Genomic DNA, 13,758 nt, shown 5'->3' with positions numbered 1-13,758 from the left:
TTGGACTATCTTCACCCAGGTTGGCAAATTTATGAAATCAACTCTTTTCTTCTAGCCACCTATGGACATTCTGACAGAATCATATTCTTAACGAATGGGTCACCTTAGAGTTAAATTTAAGGCACTGTGAATAAGAAAAAGAAATGTGTATAGATTCCAGTTGTAGACAATGCAAGCTATTTATAGAGATGTTTAGATCCTTAATCTGTTTTAAAGGTATAAAATGTTGATGTATTATTAATTACATAAAAAAGTAGGATATTAGATAGCATATAACAATATCCTTTAGGTGATTAAGCATCACAGTATCTTTTTTCCCCCAAATTGTCAGAAACCTTTAGGACCCCACCACCTTTTAAGAAGTTATTACTGTATAAAAATATTTGTACTGTCTTGGTTTTCTGATGCTTCCAAATATCAAGCTTATAAGATTATATCTTCCATCTGTGATAGGTGAGTAAAATAGAGGTCATCTTATTGTCATCTCCCAATAGAATGTAGGATTGTAATTCTACGTTTACTGATATGTCCAGGTAGTCATGTTTTCTTTGCAAATAATTTGCAGGAACTCTTTTTTTTTTAAAAGATTTTATTTATTCATGAGAGACACACACACAGAGAGACAGATACACAGGCAGAGGGAGAAGCAGGCCCCTTGCAGGGAGCCCGAAGCAGTACTCGATCCCAGGACCCTGGGGTCATGCCCTGAGCCCAAGGGAGATGCTCAACCGCTGAGTCACCCAGGTATCCAAAGAGCAGGGATTTTAGTCATATCTAAAATAAAGATAGGATGATTGCTCTTTTATTTTCTCTCCATTACCCATTACTGCAGAGGGGGAAATTCCTGGCAACACCCTTTGTGGTGCTTCAAAGGACACTCATTTTATAGATGAATTCTATATAATCTGTGTAGGCAGTGAATTTGATCCATAACATACCTATAGTCTTAGAGAAATATGCTAGGTTTCAATGGTGGTTTACTGTGTTTAAAGTATATTAAAAACCTAATATCAGAATAGTATCAGTCAACCATCTTTCTTTTTTTCTTTCTCATGAGAGGTTACATCCATAAAATAAAAAAAAAAAAATCCAAACACTGGAAAGAGTGACAACAGTTGTTAGTTTGGGTCATTTCAAATGTTATCCTCCATCTCTTATTAACCATGCCCATTATATTTTTGGTGCTATTGAATACTTGCATAAATAATTGAATTCTTCCCTTTGTATAGGCCTAAGTAAATGGGTTCCCCATACTTTGAGCTATCCCTTAAGACTCAAAAAAAAAAAAAAACAACAAAAACTCCAATTCTGTGGAGTGAAGAGGATCTTACAATGAAATCTAGATTTTCAAGTTTAATAATTCTTGTTTAATGGGAAGTCATTATGTGGGTGCTTTTTTTTTTTTTTTTCTGGAGATGTGCTTATACTTACTAGGGAAGGGAGAAAGAAAAATGAAGAAATCTGTCATTAGCAGAAATTTAAAAATACAGTACCGTAAAAGCCATGGCTTGGCTGAGGATTTGACAGGATTCAATATAACCGGTAATATTTCTAAATACTTAAATCAGCAGAAGTTTGCCAATATAGGCAAACAACAAACTTCCAATTAGTAACTATTGTTCAATGTTACTTTGTCTTCATTTAGCCGTATCCATTAGCACTTGTGTCACTTGGTGTCCCTTCTTTCAAGTTTAATGCCTTGTCAGTAACTGTATGGCTTGGGCCAGGGGAAAATGTCCTCCAAATATCTGTCTTGTTTGTAGGAATATGTGACCATATTTTTTGATCTAAGGTCGTGTTTTTTCCATGGTGCTTTCTATAATGGCCTCTCTGTGCTGCTTTAGTTTAAAAATACTGAATGTGAACACTGATGTAAGAACCCTCACACATTCCCTTAACCATTCTCCTGGGAATTGGTAGTTCTGAGTTGCTTTCTTTTCATATTCCCATCTCCTGAAAACATTCCCCAAGGACAGAGATAGTTGAGGCTTTCTGTCCATTTGTTTTTAACTTGGGCTCTGTCTGGAACACCCCTGTGCCTGCATATACTGCCTCAAATCGCAGGTCTGTCTTCTGGCTCTTAACGCTGTATCTCTCAGAGACAGGTCCTAGCCTCCCATTTGCATGTAAATAAATAAGGCCTGTGGTCACTGTGCTCTTAGTTTCTTAACAGATACCAAAAACCTAGGAAATGAGTGATTGCCTGTTCAATTTTTTTTTTTTTTGCCACAAACCATTTTTCTTTCTAGTGCTGTGTGTGTTTGTACATAAGAGAAAAACAGAACAAAACATCTTAATTACATTGTCTTATTCTTAAAGCAAAAAATGTTGAAGAAATGAGATTTGATTTACTGAAAAAAATCATTACAAAAATGCTTCTACACACAGAAATACGCTCACAGTAAAATGCAACAAAAATTGAATTTTATGCTACTGATATGTATAATATAACCTAAAATCAGGTAGGAGTAAGAGGAGTCATTTCGTGGCTATTAGGCTCATTTGTTCTTTCTGCATTTTTAATAAAAATAAAATGTTTATGAGCACATTAAACATTTACATATAGTAACAACTGAGAGCCAAAAGTTAGACACAAATTGGTCATGAGTAAAAAGTCAGTGCTTCGTGTGAACTAAATATTTTGGATTAAACTTTCATCTGGAAATGATTAATACAGGCATCAGATCTTCATTAATCTTTCTTATTAGATTATTTTCTCTTAAATGAATAGTAGCTATTGATTTGTGACTTCTTATTTATGATGGCCCATAACACAAGTTATGTCATCAGTCCTTATGATTTATAAACATTTTATCTGGAATGGCAAGATTTGGTGAATAAGCAAAATTTTATTACTACTAATGGTGTATGATCTGTTTTTTTTTTTTTTTTTTAAGATTTTATTTATTTATTCATGAGAAAGAGAGAGAGACAGAGACAGAGGCAGAGGGAGACGCAGAGGGAGAAGCAGGCTCCCTAGCCAACTCGACTCGATCCCAGGTCTCCAGGATCACGCCCTGGGCTGAAGGCGGCGCTAAACCGCTGAGCAGCCCGGGGTTCCCTATGATCTGGTTTTTATGGAATTTTTCAAAATAACTGAACTGAGTTTAAACGATGCATTGTAGGGGCCTATGGATAATCCAACAGACACAGAATGCTATGTTGTGAAAATGCCCTTGCTTTAGTTATCATATGTAAGAAATAAAAGCCACATTTTGAGTATCCTCCTTAGAAAGGTTTAGGTCAATGAAGCGTTTAATCGCAAGCTCCACAACAGAGGATGAGGATGAAGCGATGATTTAGGCTACGGCTGATAACCAGCACTTTCAGGAAGAACTGTAGAAGTAATACCTTTCTTCAACAACTTCAGATATTAGAGAACACAGGGCTTCGTCCGAGGGATCCAAAGAAATTGAGATTTGGCTCAAAGGCCAACAAATAATGAAGGCTGACTTACCTTCTCTAGAAGTTTATTACATCCGTTTTGGTCTTTAAGCTCTTTGTCTTAAAGCCATAAACTGGAAACGGTGTACTTCCTTCGTAGGAAGTCTGAAGGCATCACTGAAATAATTGACAGAGTACAGAATTCTTACGGAGGGAGGCTGGTAGGGTAACGACCTATGACATAGACAGGGATGGGCATCTCGTCCTGCTACTCGGAATCAGAAAATCTGCTTTTGAATCATTAAAGATTGAAACAAAAACGATGGGCTTGACTGTTCGGTTACCTAAATCCGGACGGCAAGGCCATCCTCAGTTATGCAAAATACCCTTCCCGGGCTCCCGTTCTCAGGCCATTACATCCCACTTCTTTTCCCATTTGCTGGCTCCCGCGGCCTCCCTTTCTGCCGGGCAAAAAACAAACTAAGTCAAGTCCCGGCGGGGCGCCTTTTGTGAGGCCCCTCCGAAGCGGAGGAGGGAAACAGAGCAAGCCAGAGAGGACGAGAACACAAAGAAAACAAATAAGGCACAAGGAAGGGTGCGAGTCGGGGGGAAGGGAACGTCTCGGGGTCAAGAGGCAGAGAGCGGCCTACACTGTGACAGTTCGCTCCGCCGCGGGGCGCTCCGGCTCCTCCCGGGGCTGCCCTCGGGGCTGCACCACGACTCCGCAGTGGGAAGAGTCGCGGCCCCTCCACAGACCCCTCGGGAAACTAAAAAAAAAAAAAAGAGCTCATGAAAAATCTTATCAGCCACCGCCAATCGCCGCTTTTACGCATAGGCAGGTTGTTCGTTCTTTCCCATCAGGAATGGTATTCTCTTCACTTGCTGCCGAAGGCAGCCCCAGCGCATCACGGGGGGCCCTTCCCACGGGGCGCCCCGCTTCCACCCGGGCCGAGGCCGAGCCCCAGCCCCGGGGGAGGCCTGAGCCGAGCCCCCCGCTCCTTCTGGGAGGCCTGAGCCCCGCGCCCCAGCGCCCCCCTGCGCACGTCCAGCCCCAGCGCCCCGACCCCCCGCACCCCCCGCGCACGTCCAGCCCCAGCGCCCCGAGCCCCCACCCCCGCGCCCCTGCACACCCCAGCCCCCGACCACCCTGCACACCTCCAGCCCCCGACCCCCCTGCACACCCCAGCCCCCGACCCCCCGCGCCCCTGCACACCTCCAGCCCCCAAGCCCCCGCCCGCCCCCCCCCCACACCTCGAGCGCCCGTCGCCACTTGTTCCCGCTGCTTCCCCTTCGCGGGCCTGCGCCCTGACCCGGGTCGGCAGCCCCGCAGGGGGCCGGGGCTCGGGGCCGGGCGGGAGTCGCCGCTGCGCCCCTCGGGCCGGCGGGTCGGGCCGCACCGTCCTCGGCCCGGGCCCCGCGGCTCCGTCGGGGCAGCTGCGCCCCGGCCCCCGGCCCCCGGCCCCCGCGCTCGGCGGCGCCGCCCGGCAGCGGGCACAGCGGTGCTGCAGGAGGCGAACCGAACCCCTGCGGCCTCGGCGGCCGGAGGACCGCTCCGCGCCCCGGGGGAGGCGGGGGGCCCGGGCCCGGGCGCGGGCAGAGCCGCGCCGGGCGGTGCAGCCCGAGGAGCCGCCGCCGCGCTCCCCTCCCCGCCCGCTCCCCTCCCTCCGCGCCCGGCTCCCCTCCCCGCTCCCCTCCCCGCCCGGGCCGCCCCCGCCCCGCCCCGCCCGCCCCCGGAGGAGCCGGAGCGAGCCTCCCGCCGCCAGCCGCGTCTCCGCCGCCGCCCCGCGCCCCCGGCCCCTCCCCCCGCCCCCCCGCGGTCGGGGGCATAAATCGGGGAGGAGACCGGGAGGCAGGGCGACGGCGAGCGCGGGCGCCGGCCGACTCGCCGCCTCTGTTCCCGAGTCGCCGCTGATGGCGGCGGAGGCGCGGCGGCCGCGGCGCGGAGCAGGAGCCGGAGCCGGAGCCGGAGCCCGAGCCCGAGCCCGAGCCGGAGCCGCGCGCTAGAGGGTCCGCCCGCCCCCCGCCCCCCGCGCCCCGCCCCTGCCCGCCCGCCCGCCCGCCGACCCGCCCGAGGCTGCCCGCGCCCCGCGCCCCGCCGGCCCCTCGACCGCGAGCATGGCTGCGGGCCGCCTGCTGGCCCTGGCCCTGGCGCTGGCGCTCGTGCAGGCGGCGCTGGTCCGGCCCGCCGCCGCGGAGCCCTTCCCTTCGGCCGTCACGTAAGTCGCCGGCGGGGCCGGGCAGGGGCGCCGGGGGCGGGCAGCGGGGCCGGGCAGGGGCGCGGGGGGGGCGGGGAGGGGAGCCGGGGGCGCGGGGGGGGCGGGGGCGGCGGCCGAGCCGGGCGGGGGGCCCCGCGGTCCGGACACGCCCGCCGCCGGCCCGCCGCGCCCCAGCCCTGCCCGGCCCGCCGCGCCCCAGCCCTGCGCGGCCGCCGCCCCCGCCCCCGCCCCCGCGAGCTGGGCGGCCCGGCCGGGGCGGGGGGTGGGGGGTCCAGCCTACACGCGCGGCCCTCCAGGCGCGTCCGGGAAAAGTTGTGCGCCGCCCGCCGTCCCACGCTGGGCGCCCCGCGGCCCGCCGGCCCGGATGCTCGGCGGCCGCTCCGGGCCGCGGTCCTGGTCCTGGTCCGGGTCCGGGTCCCGGGGCCCCGCGCCCCCCGCCCCCCGCGGCCCCCGCCGCTCCTGCCCTTGGGGCGACCACGGCCCGTCCCTGGAGGGAGGGAGCAACGTCTCCAGAGCCCCCTGCAATTTCCTCTTATTTTTAACATTTCTAAAATGACTTAAAAAAAATCCGCTGCTGCTCTGGAAATAGAATATTTGAAGGTAACTGTAGTCACGCGGCAGGGAGGGAAGGGAAAATCCTAGTTCTCTTTTCTCTTAGGCTGGGAAGAAAGAGGCAAAGTCAGTCGCTCCTGAGGTACGCGCGCACCTCGGAGCGGGCGCCGGGCGGCCCCTCGGGCGTCCTGGGAGAGCCGTGATTCCGGTTCTTGGAGCTGCTTGGAGGCTCCCAGGAGCAGGGGATCGTAAACGGACGAGTCACTCGGATGCGTCTTACATCACGAAAACAAAGCCGAGGTAGCCTCCCGGGACTCCTGCCGTGGGGCCGGCCCCGCTGCCCTTTGTTGGCTCCGCGCGCGGCCTGGGCGATGCTCCCCGGGCTCCGCGGGTTCAGGATGCGCCCGGAGGCCTCCCTGCCGCCGGGCCGGGGCCGGGGCCGGGGCCGGGGCCGGGCCGGGGCCGGGGCCGGGCCGGGGCCGCAAGCCCAAGGATGCGCCGTCTACCCCGGAGAAGGGGAGCGGCGAAGAGTTTTCGTCCTTGATGTGCGGTCCTGGTCCTTTTTTTAGGTGATCTTCCATAGGCTTGATTGCAGATCCTTTCTGTTACGAAGCGAAAGGGTAAATGCCATCTGTAGATCGTCGTTGAATTGGCAGGATGTTCCAAGCGGAGATTTTGAGATACAGAGAGTAAGGATTTCTCTGGAGGTGCTTCAGGATCATCCACTCTTATTAGGGAATTACACTTTTATGGATGGAATTCTTTATCCGTTTTGCCGCTTGGCCTGTAAAACGAGAACTCCAGTGACTCGCTTGCATTTTTGTCAGATAAAGAAGTGGCTCTTTAAAAAAGGAGCCCGTGTGTGCAGCTTACATGTTTTCAGTGTGTTATTTTTAACAGGCAATTTATCAATATTTCTTTCATTTGGAGGGAATGCATCATCACCCCAGTGGAGGAAACTGTGACTTTCTAAAGCTACGACAAAATAATAGCCTCTTATTCCTGAACATGCCATTATAAAATACTAATGTACAAGTCCTTATGGTGAGAAGGACGTCTGCAAAAAATGCTGTCCTCAAATTCAAGTGACTTAATGTTTATGGTCAGAAATTCACTGGAGACAGGAAAGAAGATAAAGAAGTGAAGAAAAATAGGAATTAGGAAACCACAATTTCCTTCCTTTGAAACGATTTGAAATTTATTTTTTAGCAATAGAGATTGAAGGCATTCTCAAATAATATGAAATATTAATTATTTGGTAGAGTGAAAGCTTAATAAAAGACCTTGTAGAGCTAGGTCAGTCTCCTGTAGGTAACATTAATGCTATTTGGAAAAGGCTTGTGCGTCTTCAGTACTTTATTTCAAAAGTTAAAATACCATCTTCTGAGGAGAGGAGAGATGATAGTTGACATTTGTGCTTCTTGCTAGGTTTCTGAATAAACTTTATGAAATTTTAAAAAGTGCAGTGTTAATTTTGTCGAGATATGCCATTTGCCTTTCTTGCAAGAAAAGAATTCATACGGGGTGTTTATCATGCTAAATCTCGAATCTTTGGAAAAAAGATTCAAGTTTATAAACATTCAGTACAAAGATTATGGTATCAATAAAGGCAAATTATTGCAGTCCTATGTATAAATTTCTCTGGAAATCATTGATAAGTTCTTTTTTTCTTTTCTTTTTTGACAATTTTATTTTTCCCAGAAAAAGTGATATCAGTAGTTTTAGAGGGAGAACATGCCATCAACAGAGTATAAGATTAATTGTGCACTCATTGGAGTGGGACCTCTCCACTAGAATTAAAATTACGGACACAGAGCTTTATTTTTCTTTTAAGTAGTGTTTATAGTGATATTAAAGGCTTAAGTTTTAGTATAATAAAACAAATAATGTATCATTTTACATTTCTTTTTAAATTTTTCTGGCTTAGTATATATTCTCAAATAGCATTTTCTTCTGGATTTAGGTATAAACTGTTCTAAGACTTAACACTAAAATAACAAGGTTCCCCTCCCCCCACCAAGAGAGCAATTTTGATACAATTTTTTTTGCTAGGCTAGGCTTTTCTTTTGAAAATGATTGTCTCAATAAAGTGTGAATCATAAATATGCCATATGGTAGCCACCACCTAATGCATGTTGGTTTATATATAAATGGAAATCCCATCATTTTCAAGTTATAGTATGCACAGCTTATACTGGTAGTTTAAGATATACTTTTCAAAGAGGGAGTTCTTGCGTGTTCTAGAAATAATTTCTTGGCACATAAATGAAAACACTTCTATTTTAAAACTCAGAATAATATGTATGTTAGCCAGTATTGTAATGTTAATTTGAATCTGTTGCTCTTTATTTTAGGATCTATTTACAAATCCCGATTAAAAAAAAAACAACAACTGTAGTTATAACTACTGTTAATGTTAAACTCTTAGTCATATCAGAATACCAATCAGTCAAGAATAATTGGCTGAGAGCCCATTGGTATATGGGGGATTTTAATATAAAGTGTGTAATTGGATACATATATTAATAAGAATTATAGATATCTTTGGGAAATAGATAAATCTCGTGAAAGAATAGTGCTTTGGGGTTTAAATACTTAAGATATGAATATTTTTTCTGTTACTGAACAAATTTATATTTAAAGCCTGTAGAAAATAAGTTTATGACATTGGAATGGATATCTTTTTCATGTGTTAGAAGTGACATAATTATTTTCATTTGGTTCTAACAATTTCTTTTCACATACTACATGTGCAAGGAAATGTACCTTAAGATACAATATGAGGTAAAATATTGTGTAAATTAAAACCTAAAAACAATGAACGTTAATAAATCCCGTTCTCAGATCTTTAATTTGGTCTCAGGAGATTAACCGTGAGACAACATTTATTATTCTACAGGTGTATGTTTAAAGTATGCAACAGGAGGTCTATTTTTCAGAAAAGTAGTATCATGGTGTTAAATTTCTTAATATTTACAGGTGGGTATAAGTGTAGCTATTTGGATTGGCATTTGAGTGAGCATTAGGCAGACCATAAAGGATATAATCTAAAAAAAACATTTTGGGAAGGTACAAGAATCTAAGCTTATTATGACTAAAGGAAATAAAACGTACCTTTATTATTGTGTATGGCTTTCACTAGTTTAATTTTAACTTAGTGCACATAAAAATAAAATCTATAGCAAATTGTTCATTTTGAAAACAGAAACTTGACCACTCTTTTTATTCAAAGAAACCTGGCTGTGTAGACACTTTTCTATTATTTCTCCAACACTGATTAAAAGAAATAATAAAATACTTTTCATTTTCGGGTTTATACATAGTAAGGATTTGCAAAAATATAAATAACACGTGTAAAATCTGTATTCACATTTACTGTTTAGATTTTTGAGTGTACATAAGAAATAACAGTGCATTTGGGACTTTTTTTTTTTTTTCATCTGGGACTTTTTTACATGACTTTAAAATTGAATCCGTAACAAACTATTACTTAATTGGTATGTTTTCTGGAGTATCATTTAAACACATACACAGAAATTTCTCTTCTTTTCCCTGTTTTGTAATATGGATATAGATTTCCAGGAAAGTAATCTGTTCTTCTCAATTCACATCTTGTTTCCTGATAAATGTCTTTGGACCATTTATAACCTTAAACTGGATACTTAAATGGTTAAAGTATATTTTAGGGAAATCATCTTTTTTGCTTATTTCCTTTGGTATCTTACATGTATACACACAATCAGTTCTATCATTAATGTACTTAGGAGTTTGAAAAAAAATCAGATTTTTTTGCAGTGTTACTAAAAAGTAACATTTTGTTATAACTAAAGTGTCAACTTTTCCATCATTTGTAGTAGTATTTCAGAAAAGCGTGTAAGCTGCTTATCCTGCGGAAGGAACTCGGTTCCATCGCATCCAGTCCTCATTTACTTAAGGCTGGTAGTGTGCATCAGACACCGTGTCAGCCACTGTTTCTTTTCCTGGACTGTTTATGTCTAATACGGCGAATGTCCCCAAGCCTTTCATAGGCTTGCTTTCCAGTAAACTCTGAACTGCGTCAAGATGGTCAACCGTGCGGCTTACAAGTGATTTATTTTCTGTGTGCCTGTGTCCAAAATCATGGGAACTGGTTGTATCATATTCTTTCCAGATTTGAAAGAAAAAGGCAATTGACTTTAGTGTCAATTGAAATAAAAATGGTAGTACTTTGTGAAAAATATTGTACTTACCTTTTCCTTCAGGGTCTAAAATATTAACACTGCATAGTTAGATAATTTGTTTACTTTGCATCACAGTATTTTATTCATTAGGTAATAGTTTATTACATATGGACATACACACACACGTGCGTGCACACGTATTTCTTTTAACCTTCTTCAAGTGGTTTGCTATGGTAGAAAAACCTCAGTAAGGTAAATTTATTAACAGATATATATGCTTGAAGATTCCTGCAAATCTACAACTGTTTTTAGTGGTTCAATCTCTTTCAAAATATTTTCATAACACTAACATTTCAGAATAATTTGTCAAGAGAATCAAATGAGTTATTGTATACAAAAGCAGCTTGAAATGCTCAGGTCCTGTAGAGACGAGTCATTAACATAATCGATGAGTAGCAAATGAAGTATGATTTTGCCATCTTTTTAGCAAAATAAGTATGCGAAAGAAACTACTGCATTTGAGATGCTGGGCACCTTTGCATACTAAGCAGTTTTCATTTTGGCCATTTAGATATGGGATACTTAGATATTTGCAAGAATTAGACATATTTGGTGTGACATGCTTTAAGAATAAAGGATAAACACGAACAGTTTTTAAAAATATATTTGTGCAATATAAACTGTTAGGTTTCTCTTATAGGTTTATATAACTTGTAGTAATTCAGCATTATTGCTCCTTTAAAATTGCCGTTTATACAAATATTAACAAGATAATAAACAAGGAAAAGATTGACATTGTGGCCTTAACGAACTGGCACACTTTTACAGTTAATTTCAATAATGCAGGATCAGGTTGTTACATATGAAGCAATATTTAAAGTTCTCTTTGAATATGAATGCCGGATATTTCTGGCTAAATGTTATTTTAACATTTGCTTCTGCTGATTTTTTTTTTTTTTAACCATATGCTTCTGCTGGATTAAAAAAATTAGGATACATTTTAAATTCTGTGTCACAAATGGAAGAACAACTTAAAGTAGAAATGATGGCAATGGATAATAATGGTGTTGCCCATTTTAAAGGCTTCAGATTTGGAGATAATCTTATTGTTAATTTGAAGTTCCTTTTCCTGAGTCATTAAAAATGTATTACAGTTGTCTCTGGGCAAACTGAAAAAATAACTCCTGTATTCTTTTATTCAGATAATTAATTGCTCCTTCTCTGTCTCTCTTTCATACACCTACATACACAGTTACTGTTAATCATGATTTATTATTTGCATATATCATCAAATCAGATGGGGAGTGTTTGATTTGCTTTCTCCCAGTGACTTGTGACCAGACCTCAGGACTTTCTCCCTTGCATCTTCTTTGACTGTTTCAGGGGCCTTTCTCTTACCCTCGGACATTTCTGTCTATAGGGAAATTGTTGAGGAATTTTGATGTAATAAAGAAATCTGTAGTACATGATCAACAGTTCTACCAAAATTGTCAAACAGTCTAGACAATTGTTTCTTTTGACATTTCCCCACCTACTGTGGGGGATAATTAGGGGAAAGGAGGAAGATCTAATAAAATTGTTCTCTAAGGTGCCTACTGTCAGGCTTTAGAAAGGGATGGTTAGGCATTAATGATGTCTTATTTTGAGGGTTAAAAGAAGAATGGCTTAGTAAAATAAATGGACTCGGGCACACTGAGAAAATCTGTTTTAGGAATGCGATCAAGAGGTGTTGTGGTGAAAATGCCATGAGATGTGATGCAAGTGCACGTGGTGCAAACAAAGGAGCCTTCTGATTTACGTGGTGTAGATTTACATTAAGGATGCTAAAAAGGCAGCTGGTCATTTTTTAAATTTTCTTTTTTCTCCCACTTCCCAAGTGAGCATGGCTATTCTGGAAATTATGTTTACTGAACATCAGATTTATATATAGAGAACTAAATATTTATATTATGGACATTCACCTTAGAAACCAAAGAAGACAATATAGTTGTCTAGGTCTCAAAAAACAGAAGCAATTAAGCAGTATTTTTTAGGGAAACCTTAGGATAATGGATAATTAGATAAATATTAGCATGACACTTTATTAGAGGCTTAAGTGGCGATCATCAAAAAAATAAGTAAATTTCTTCAATTAGATTATAAGGAATGAAATAACTCACAGGTAGGTTGGCTTCTAGGTAGTACATTTAAGACTTTGGACCTCTGAGTACGTGGTACATGTTTTGTTTTAATTTACACCGTCTTTTTTTTTTTTTTAATGTCTCCTGCTTCAAATATTTTTAACATCAAATGTAATTTAATGATTAATGCAGGTATTGTTATTCAGTGTGAATTATGCAGTGCACCGAACTACTGCAGAGCATCCAAAGTGAGGGAGAGAATCCCCGAGGAAGACATTCACATCTCCAAGGCCTCTATAAAGCAGCAGGATCTGAGGAAAAGCACAGAGCATGTTGAAGAAACACTGTCTGTTTTATGTTAAGCATAGGGCTCCTGGGTGTGGGAAGAGATGTTGGTGGGACTGGGCCATTGGTTTGAGTCTAGGTCATAAAGTGTTTGCACCAGAGCTGTGTTTCTGTATGACCTAAGTGGCAATGCGCAGTGTTCACAACAATGTGGAGGTTTGTGGTGGCCTAGCTCTGCATTTTCAGACAATGTTGGCCTTCATCCTAGGGTTTTTTAAATTGAAAAGTAAAAGTAATACGTTTTGAATCATAGGATGTAGATGATAGATTCAAGAGGGCCAATAATTGAAGCGAAGACAGTGAGAGCAGTTAGTGGAACATTGCAGGATCCCTAGAATGAGAGATGGCCAAGGTCCAAAACAGAATGGTGGCAAGGGGAGAGCAGCGCTGATGTGAGACATAGACGGAAGTAAGATTTCAGGTGCTGTTGGTTATGGGATTTGGGGAATCAGGAAGAGATCAGAGTCAGGATTCTGAGAGCTCTATCAGGTAAGCCACGCTACATTGAACTTTGTAGACTAGAGAACACAGGAGGAGCGCTGGGGGTGAAAGTAGTAGTTTCACTGTTGGACATCTTGAGTTTTCAGGGTCTCTCTAGAGGACTTTTAGGCCATTAGAAAGAGGTATGAGAAGGGAATTTGGATAATAAAAGAGAACAGTTTCAGTAGAGTGTTAGAGACAGAAGCATGGTTTCAGTGCCTTGAGGAGTTGGTAGCAGGTGAGAATGTAACAGCAAGTGCAGATTTTCCTTTCAAGGAACTTGGCAGCGAGAGGAGAGGAAACAGAGATATAGAGAATTAGTTCCGGAAAGAAAGTTTAAGGGATTTGGCCAGCTTTTGTTTACAGAATTAAGAGTCATATTATGCTATTTGGAATTGCACATAGTAGAAACTCATAGGAAGGTCTTAAGCCAAAGGGGGGAAATATTTTTCAGTGGTGGCTGGATGTTCAATCGTGGGAGTTAAGGTCAAGGACATGCCA

The 13,758-nt window shown here is 43.8% G+C and overlaps 1 protein-coding gene across 7 annotated transcripts in view; it reads left to right on the top strand.

Annotated features, from left to right (window-relative positions):
* Positions 1-5,447: 5,447 nt before the first annotated feature.
* Positions 5,448-13,758, top strand: part of CACNA2D1 (calcium voltage-gated channel auxiliary subunit alpha2delta 1) — a 476,566-nt gene continuing 468,255 nt past the window's right edge. For all 7 annotated transcript variants that reach the window (XM_055300850.1, XM_055300848.1, XM_055300849.1 and 4 more), the window contains exon 1: positions 5,448-5,600. In XM_055300850.1, coding sequence (XP_055156825.1) covers positions 5,500-5,600 — 101 coding nt within the window. In that variant the 5' untranslated portion in view covers positions 5,448-5,499. The remainder of the gene's footprint in view (positions 5,601-13,758) is intronic.

This window comes from Nyctereutes procyonoides, unplaced genomic scaffold, assembly GCF_905146905.1.
Source record: "Nyctereutes procyonoides isolate TBG_1078 unplaced genomic scaffold, NYPRO_anot_genome, whole genome shotgun sequence".
Lineage (NCBI taxonomy): Eukaryota > Metazoa > Chordata > Mammalia > Carnivora > Canidae > Nyctereutes > Nyctereutes procyonoides.
Note: the sequence above shows the minus strand (reverse complement) of the source record. Positions and strands in the feature narration are given on the sequence as shown.